The sequence below is a fragment of the Melopsittacus undulatus genome, chromosome 5 (assembly GCF_012275295.1).
Source record: "Melopsittacus undulatus isolate bMelUnd1 chromosome 5, bMelUnd1.mat.Z, whole genome shotgun sequence".
Taxonomy (NCBI): Eukaryota; Metazoa; Chordata; class Aves; order Psittaciformes; family Psittaculidae; genus Melopsittacus; species Melopsittacus undulatus.
In genome coordinates this window covers 63,402,839-63,412,142 of record NC_047531.1, presented here as the reverse complement: position 1 = coordinate 63,412,142, position 9,304 = coordinate 63,402,839, and the positions used below count along the sequence as shown (strand labels likewise).

Below are 9,304 nucleotides of genomic sequence, written 5' to 3'. Positions count from 1 at the left end.
GGTGTCCTCAACATAAAAAGGACATGGAACTGTTGGAACAAGTCCAGAGGAGGCCACGAGGATGATCAGGGGACTGGAGCACCTCCCATATGAAGACAGGCTGAGAAAGTTGGGGCTGTTCAGCCTGGAGAAGAGAAGGCTGCGTGGAGACCTCATAGCAGCCTTCCAGTATCTGAAGGGGGCCTACAGGGATGCTGGTGAGGGACTATTCATCAGGGTCTGGAGCAACAGGGCAAGGGGTAATGGATTTAAATTCAAACAGGAGAAGTTCAGGTTAGATCTAAGGAAGAAGTTCTTTACTTAGGGTGGTGAGGCACTGGCACAGGTTGCCCAAAGCAGTGGTGAATGCTGCATCCTTGGCAGTGTTCAAGGCCAGGTTGGACAGAACCTTGGGTGATATGGTTTAGTGTGAGGTGTCCCTGCCCATGGCAGGGGGTTGGAACGGGATGGTCTTAAGGTCCTTTCCAACCCAAACCATTCTATGATTTCCCTGCCCAGCCGCCTGCCCACCCTTGTCTCCACTTGTTACTCAGCTGGTACTCATACGCCGCTCAAGCAAAGACGGATACCAAGACCCATCACCAGATTTATTACAGAGAGCAATCCCTGCCCTTTCTCTCCCGTTCCTCCCGGAGGAGCAGCGCACAGCAAAGACCAACGCGACGACCCAGGTGTGCCAGGAGCTCTCCCCCCCATGACGGAACGGAATGAGATGGGATGTGCCGGGACAGACCATATCCCGCCGCGCTGCAAGCAGCGCCAGGTGCGCATGCACCACCCCCACCTGCCACCCCGCCCCGCCCCTGCTGACGTCGCTTCACGTCCCGGCGCGCGAGCGGCGGCCGCCTATAAAGCGGGCGGCGGCGGCGGGTGGCTCCTTATGGAGCGCTGTGCACTGGTGTCGGTGTTACCGGTCGGCTGTGACACCACCGGCAGTGACACCCCCGCCTCTCCACCGCCGCCCGCCCCGGGGACCGCCGATGCGCGCACTGGCGCTGATCGTCGCGCTGGCCGTGCTGGCAGGTGCGTGATAGGGGGGAAGGGAGCGGCTGAGGGGTCGCGCGGCGGTTGGGGCCGTTACAGGTGGGATGAAGGAAGAGATGTCACCTGGCTCCTTGCCCCCCTGCCCACGGCTCCGTTTCCTCCTTACAGCCTGCCGGCCTGTCGCTGGGTCCTCGTCCAATGCCACCGACCCGGAGAGGCTCGGGGGTCCTGGACAGAGGGAGCCCGAAACCCGCGAGGGTGAGGCCATGTCCGGTCCCGACTACGAGGAGGATGAGGAGTACGAAGAGGCGTTGCCCGTCCATCAGTACATAGTGGACGACTTGATCCGAGGTGAGGGGGGCGCGGCCAGGGGCGAGGTGGGCTCGGCAGCGCCGGGCCGAACAGCTGTCTGTGACCGCCGGGTTCTTTCTGGCTTATCTCTCTTGTAAAGCTGCTGCTGCACTTAGCTCGTAGAGTACGGAGCAAAAGCGTGCTTCTGCTTGGAGTTTGCATTCAGATTAGGCTGTCAGGGGTGAAAACTTAGCGTGAGTGCCACAAGGGTGTGTGGCAGCTGCAGGTTAGCCGATTGCCAACTGTGCTGCTGCTCTCTTGATAAACCTGGCAAGAGGACTGCGATGGGGTAGTTACTGCCTACTTAGCATGGAAGCATCGGCTGGGTTTATAAGTGCTGTTTAACCTTAAAAGTGAAATTTTTATCAGACTGTCTCTAGCTCCAAGGTTTGTGTGTGTGTGTGTGTTGTCTTATGATGGAGTTGACTAAAATTTCCTGGGAAGCAAGCACTTAAACCTCTTAAGTGGCTGTAGGAAAGCTTGTTAAGTGCCTTTCAGGCAATACTTCATTGTTAATAGCTATTGTGTGAATTTATTGGGATTTTTCCACTTATTAAGCTCTGAGGAGATCTTAATAACCTGCCTGACTATGGGGATGAGAGGATTTTTATTATTTTTTTTTGTTCTGGCTGAACTGCAATTGTAATACAGGCTGGGTGCTTACAAGTGATCTGAACCTCAGTAGGTGTTAGTAGGCAGGTGCTTTTGCTCTCTAGAGTGGACCTGGCTAAAATTTTTCCATTGAAAACACCCTGAGACTAGGTGAAGGGAGTCCATGCTCCAGATGCTCAGTCTAGGGACTTAGTAGATCCTTTCTGAAGCTTTTCATGAGTTGAAGACCTCCAGGGTAAACAGGAATGTTGGAGCTATTGAGCAGTTTGGCCTGTAAAACTACTGGCTTGGTGACTTAAGCATTGTATAACTGCACAGAAACTAGACTTGTTACCAAAGGTGGTTGGTTTGTAGACCAGCTCTTCTACTTGGCATGAGGTTTATCTGTGGAGCCTTCCAGCTGTTATGATTCAACTGTGGGTGGCTTTCCTGCCTGTCCAGCTTGCAGACAGGGACAAGGAGATCAAACCAACAAGCTGAGCCTTGAAGAGGAAAGAATGGAAGCGGCCTCAATTATTGGAGTGGGAGCCTAAATATCAAGTTGAACTGGACAGAACAGGGGCCTCAGCTGTCAGGAGTAAGCTCACACTTCTAGGACAGGAAACCTTACTGCAGGAACAGTGTCCTCATTTACATACTAATATAACTTATACCATTTGAATCAGACTTCTGGTTGCTGAAGGCATTTTTGCTTTTAAGTAACTTCAAGCCAGGCTTGTTAATCTAGAAGTTAAAATGATCAGATGTCTAGACAACAGTGAGCTACACCTCATTTCTTTGTGCAGGTTCTCTTCACTAGAAATACAGGGTTATGAGCTAGTTGGATCCAGTTCTATCCTATTGTGGTGATTGCCTGTATGTGTAGTGCTCTGGGTAAAATATTGTACTACAAAAATATTTTCAGTAGGTTTGCAGAGTACAGTAGAGCAAATTAAAGGTTGTAAATGGCTCTAAATGGTTCTTAAGACCTATTTAATCTCATCTGGTTAACTGTTACTTCTCAATAGCATAGTGTTGTTTTGTGGCTATCAGTGAGGGATAGTTTCTTCAGGGAACCGGTGTTTTACCACCTGACTTTTACTTACTCTGACACAATGCTGTTGAGCTTTGACTGCTACATGGAGCAGCTAAGCCCCTTAGTCAGTGTCTGGCTTAAGCCTGTTCTCTTCAGCAAAAGGAAAATGATTGCTCTTGCTTAAATCCAAAGGCTACTAAGTCACTAGCATTTTGAAACCACACTCTTATAGAGGTTTGTCTTAATTGAGATAATGAGGGGCAACAGTAAGCGGGAAAACAAATAGCCTGACTCTCGTGGACTATCCTGCCTTCACTGCTTCAGTGCATGCTGTATCTCTCAAAGCAGGAGAACTGGAAATGAGCTGTCTTCTGCTGAAGAGAGCACTGCAGGTTATTTGGGAGAAACAAGTATGCCAACTGGGATAGCAAGCTGTCTTGCCTCTGCAAATGTCCAGAATGATATAGTAATTTATAACTCCTTTCATCACGGATGCAAATGGAGGGTTTAGAGCGATGGAGGCTGTTAGCCTTGTATCTGGGTTGATATGAAACTAGTGGATGACTTAGCTCAGTGTGAACTTGGTGTTCTTTACAAGCCTTTGCTTGAACCTGTACAATTTCACTCAAGTATCTTAGGCCTCCAAGTCTGCTGCTCTTCATCTTTGGTGGCTTTTGGCTGCTTTTGGTCTACAATGCACAGGGCTTAATGGTGGCAGTGTTGTGCTTCATGAGCTAAGTTAGCTGCTTTTCTCCTGGATGTGAAATGCCCTGCTGCACACTCACCTGCATCCTGATGACCGGTTCTCCTGCTGTAACCATCTCTCAACCCCCCACCAAATCCTGTAATTCACTTTTCACACAATCTACCATTCCCAGACTGAGTGATGTTGTCCTTTTTTCAGTTGAACCAGTGGTTAAGCCCAAGCCAACAAAGAGGGGGGGTGAGAAGAATGCTGGCAAATCAAGAAGGAAGAAAAACAGAGGGAAAAACAAGAAGAAAGGGTCTCCCTGTGAAATGGAATACAAAAACTTTTGCATCCATGGTGAATGCATTTACCTAGAACATCTGCAGATGGTTACCTGCAAGTAAGTTACTTGTACCTTGTGATTTAGGTGTGATTGGCATGAGCTGGTAGCGTATGAGGGCTCAGAGGCAAAATCAGTGTCAACTTGGCATGGATCCGTCTCCTGCTGTATTTTGACTGAAAATTTTTCTGCCATGTAAATTAAGTGATGATGGAATCTGAGATGCATAACAAGCCACTGAACTCATCAGTTGGTCATAAACTCAAACTGAAAGAATGAAAAGGCGTGTCTTCCTGGAACATCACGCCCAAACTAATCTTGACTTGTTGAAATGCTGACAAACCTTGTGCTAGCCCAGTGACTGCATTTCATGAACATGCTCTGAAGCGAGCATCTTGAGATTCATGGGAAACTCTGAAGATGGATAAGTCAGGTTTGAATGTGTGTGGGTGTCCTTGGCTCCAGGCAGCACTGGAGCTGATAAGCACTTGTATTAATGTTTGCTTGCAGGTGTCATCAGGATTTTTTTGGTGAGCGCTGTGGTGAACAGTTCATGAAGACTCAACGGAAGAATGATGTGGCAGACTACTCGAAGACTATATTGGTAGTGGTAGCTGTCCTGCTCTCAAGCATCAGCTTCATTACTGTACTTATCATTGTGATAGTGCAGTAAGTATGTATATATATATATGTATACACACATTGTTTAGTATCTGCCTAGCTTAAGTGTGAGCAGGATTTGTGTCTGATAGCCTTGAAATGCATTTGGCTCATCTGAATTACCTGTGTGGAAGGCATCCAAAAGGGCTGAGTTCTTATCCTGGCTTGGATGGGTGTTGAGGGTAGAAGCAAGTTCTGAGAAGCTAGTAAGTGACTATGTTCACTTAATCTCTTGCTGTTGGCTGTGGGAAGCTTGTGACCCTTGCTTTTGTCAGACCAGAGCCTTTCTGCTCTTGATACAACTGGAATAGCTACAGTGCTGCAGAACATAAGAAGGAAGTGGGGGAGGAGTGTTTATGCTGACACAACAATGCCTTCCCTAATCCTTGTGGAGAAGCCTGCAAAAGACAGTAGTGCTTTCCCTAATCCTGGTGGAAAAGCCAGCAAACAGTAGTGTAGCAGCCTCATGTATGGCTGCTATTCAGCAGCTGAGTGCACATCTGGGGGAAGGAAATGGTGTTCCAACTGTACATTTACAGGCTAAAATACTTAAACTTAGGGGAAGTGAGTGGGGAAACAAATGCTGATGGTCCCAAATACTGTAGTGCTTGCTGTTAAGATGGAGGGAACAGCCATTTCAGTCTAAGCAACTGTTGACAGTTGTGTGGTGGGTAATGGGAATCTGAGGTCCTGGTGTGAATAAATTAAAAGGCTTCTCTGGGTGAATGTATCAAGCCGTACATTAAATTCTTCTTTGCACCTTCTAAAAAGCAGTACACAGCAACTTGTGCCTATCTGTGCCTTTGATTCTTGCTAGTGTGTTCTGGAACTAGTGCTGAGGTTAGATAGCATAGAAAGCCTGACTTCAGTGTTTCCAGACTACTGGAGCAGTGCTCCAGTTCTAACATCTGCAGCTCCACCATGGTAGAGTTTGGTTCACTGTAGGTGAAACTCAGAAGTTGAGCCTAATTTTAGATCTTGATGAAGTACATCAGCTGGATGAGATATGTGTTGTGCCCTTTGTTTGCAGTTCAGCAAACAGTGTGTGCATTTGTCATTTTGCTGTTGCTTTGTGTTTAGACCTGAACTTGAGGAATGTTGTGATGAGCAGTTGTTCTCTGAACACCGTCTCATTCCTTGCTGCTAGGAGAGAGAACTGTTTCTGTAGTGCTGCAAGAACAAATCATCTTAGTTTCTGGAGTTCCATGGAGTAGGATTGTATTTATTTTGTGCTCTGAACCCTCACAAGCCTGAGGTATGGAGATCATTAATCTGTACCTTTGTCCAGAGAAGCTAGATGGTCTGCTTGGAGCAGTCATTACAAAAGGCAGGAGAAATTGGGAGAAAAAAGAAAATTGCTAAGCAGCTGTGCTTATGATATGCTCAAGAGTCACATCAATGGAATAGGGACTTGAGAAATTTGAAGTCCACGGTGCTCTGCTGTGGGGAGGAGGAAGGCAATCTGGTCTCAGCAAGCGTTCGCTAAAGCTACCAGGAAATCTGTCTCCCAGAAAGCTGCCTGGTCCTTTGCTCTGTTGCAGCAATAAACCCTCTTCATCTTGCTGCCTGATTGAGCTGAAGCTGAGAAGCTCTGGCTCTGTGCAGCAAAACTGACAGTGCTGAACTTGTGCTCCTTGACTTTATGGTCAGGTATTGCTTGATGCTGGATGTTTAAAAACTGACTTGCTTGGAGTTGCTTGAGGATCCAAAGGACATGAGTGTAAATGATGCAGGTGTATATCAGTGTTCAAAATGATCTCTAACATGACACAATTCCACAGGGTCAGGAAAAAGTGTCCTCAGTATGAAGAGAAAGAAGAAAGGAAAAAACTTCGACAGGAAAACAGAAATGGTCACGTTGGTGTGTAAATGAAGAAAGAACAGGTATGAAAGCTGACTTGAAACACTTTTCTGTCCTTCCAGGCTTGGAGGTTCCTATGTGAGCATTGCTTGCATCCTTGGCAAAGCTCCTGTTAGCTTTTAATGCTTGAACTGCCTTGAAACATGTAGGTTACATGTGAATGACTGGCTCAATTTGTTGGTTTCCCAAAACCACCTGAGTTGTGCAAGTTCAACAGCTCTGTTAGCTAACTGGCTGCTTGTCTTAAAGAAAAAGTGAGGATAGGGAGCTGTACTGACATCAGTGGACTTGGGGAAGGAAAAAAAAACCCTAATATCTGAACAGACAGGCTTAGTGCAAGAGGCCATGGTAGACTGCCATCATTGAAGATGGTGCAGCAGCAAGTGAATCATTGCCTCATGTAAGAGGAGTACTGAGCATTTTAACACCTCTGCGAGGCATCAGGAGGCTTATGGAGCTTGGGGGCTACAGATCAAGACAAAGCTTCTAATTCTGCGATGACCATAGATAGCCTCCCAGTCAACTTTCGTACTGTTTTTCAACTGAGTGCTAAAGCTCCTTGGCCCAGGTGGATCACTTCTGGGAGAGACCTAGTGGATTTCAATGAGCAAGCAAGTTGGTCTCCTCTGAGAAAAAGTGTACCCAACAGCAGATTCCAGGACCCTTATTGAATAGGAGTTGTATTAGAAGTTGAAGGAGGAAACTATAAAGAATAGCCCTGAGAAGTTCTGAGAGAGCTCAGAAGTTTTGCTTTGCTGCATGTCAGCTACAAACCCCAATCAGCTTTGTCCAGTGGCAGTTGGGGGGTTTTGCTTAAAGCTTGCTTGGAGCTGAAGAGTGTCTAGCAGAGTGTCCTCAGATGTATGCACAAACTTAACCTGCCTGCCTCGGATGTAGGTTTGACATGGTTCTAGCACAAAGTTCTCATGTTCTGGGTAGTGATTAACATGCCTGGTCTGCCCCTTACAGAACAGTTCTGGTGTGGCCACTGCAAAGCTGCAGGGTACCTCTGGCTACCTGACACATCCCCCTGGACACTGTGGGCTGGAGCTGTTGCCACTAAGCCCTGATTCATCCAGACAGAGGCTGCTGCAAGAAGATCTCAACATGCCACTTGCTGGTGAATTGCTTACTGGGGAGGACAGTTACTGCTACATCTAGTCACAATTATGTGGAAGGAGCTGCCACGACGTGGTAGAGGACCTGCTAGAGACTACTGCTGCTGAGCCCTCTCATCGGTGCTGGAGCTCTGGTCTCTGCTCTTGTATGGATGGACTTTCTTCTGTTAGCAAGTCTCCTTTGGCAGCTCTAAATCGAAGGGAGAGAGCTCATTGTGGCCTTCAGGAATGGAAAGAGGGGGGAAAATTCCTTCCCTCTCTAAAAGTGGCAAAGGGAAGAGCTCTGTATGGGTTCTCTCCCTAGACCTCAGCAAATTAAAAACATAATTCTGCTGTCACTGTGCTCCCTGTTGATATCAGCTTCAAAGAACTTCATCTCTAGTTCTGACTTGCAGGGTGTTGGTGACAGATCCTTGTCACCCACGCCTGGGTTGTGTTACTGTATGTGTAGAAAGTAATCCCTCTGAACTCAGTAGGACTTGTTGTGTGAGTGGAGCTATCAATTTGTGTGTGCTAACCTGAGTTAAAATTAGTCTACTCGGATTGCTGAGACCGTAGATGCAATGTCCAAAGCTCTGTATCTTAAGGAAAAGGCCCCTGCTCCAACAAGTTAAGCCTGGACCCATCAGTTATAAGCAGAAAGCTACTTCTGTTACCCAGACACTTGCTGCTGCTTTAAGCAGCACTTAAAGTGTAAAATGCTTCCCATCAGATCCAGTCTGTTGAACTTGGCCAAGAACCTGTTTTGTTGAAGAATAAAATTCATGCACTGATATTCTGCAGGCAGTGGTCTCCTGTGCTCTGCCTTCTGGTGCACAGAACTTGACTTACCTCAGACTTTTCTGACCCAAGTGTCCTTGGTTTCTTGAACTGTCCATGCAGTCTTGAGCACAGAGTATTATTTGAGTTCAGCTTCTTCTTGGAAGAGTCAATATGTTCTGTATAAACAGAGCAGAATTCTGGTAGCAGAGAAATGCCATTAATTGTCAGGTTATATCTGTAAATGTGTAAATATTTATTACTGTATTTAATATTTAATGTTTTCACATCAAACTTATTTATTTTATAATTAAACTTTTTACATAACCTCATCATGGTGAGATTTATTTATTTTTTTTTCCCCTGCTCTTGGGAGTATATGATAGACACTTGAAATTAGAGCTTGGTTTCTCCTCAAAGCAGGAATTCCCATGTCTAAGGGCAGAAAGCATGGTTGTGAAGAGCTATAGCCATGTGTGGAGGATGAGCTTTGTGCACTCACAGAAGTGAAAGTTGTTTGTAAACATGTGCAAATGTGAGTGCCTGTTTTGGTAGGAAGTCCATTTAATCCTACTACAAAGGAATCTTTAACTTTTTCTGGATTAGGGAGGACCTGAATCATCCATCTCATTGGAAGCAAAGTCTGAAGCTTGAGTCAAGGAGTATCCCTTTGCTCTGGGCTCAAGGGCTGGGAATATTGAAGAGGGAAGATTCTTTCATCTCTGTGTGGTCAGAGGGAGTTTGAACAGTGGCTTGAGACTCAGTCTTAAATAAATGAGGAAAAGCAGAATAGCCTAAGGCTGGTGACTCCCTGAACAGAAAGGGAGCTTTGGCCTCTGCTGTCTACCTTGAATTTCTGTTCCTCTCCAGATAGTTTTTAGCCCAACTATGTGGTGATGTTCCCTCTAAATACTTC

At 46.4% G+C, this 9,304-nt stretch overlaps 1 protein-coding gene across 1 annotated transcript; it reads left to right on the top strand.

Moving 5' to 3' along the window:
- The first annotated feature begins 891 nt into the window (after positions 1–891).
- On the top strand, positions 892–7,966 carry AREG (amphiregulin). Its single transcript, XM_034062978.1, has 6 exons — positions 892–1,023; positions 1,153–1,335; positions 3,867–4,050; positions 4,501–4,659; positions 6,432–6,534; positions 7,481–7,966. The coding sequence occupies exons 1-5, from the start codon at positions 981–983 to the stop codon at positions 6,517–6,519; spliced, it is 657 nt and encodes a 218-aa protein (XP_033918869.1). The 5' UTR covers positions 892–980; the 3' UTR covers positions 6,520–6,534; positions 7,481–7,966.
- Positions 7,967–9,304: the final 1,338 nt, after the last annotated feature.

Excerpts from the sequence above, each read along its gene's own strand:
- AREG (XM_034062978.1), top strand. The coding sequence starts at position 981 with ATGCGCGCACTGGCGCTGATCGTCGCGCTGGCCGTGCTGGCAG. Across the intron at positions 1,024-1,152 it reads CGCGCTGGCCGTGCTGGCAG|CCTGCCGGCCTGTCGCTGGG; the intron begins GTGCGTGATAGG and ends TCCTCCTTACAG. Across the intron at positions 4,051-4,500 it reads CTGCAGATGGTTACCTGCAA|GTGTCATCAGGATTTTTTTG; the intron begins GTAAGTTACTTG and ends GTTTGCTTGCAG.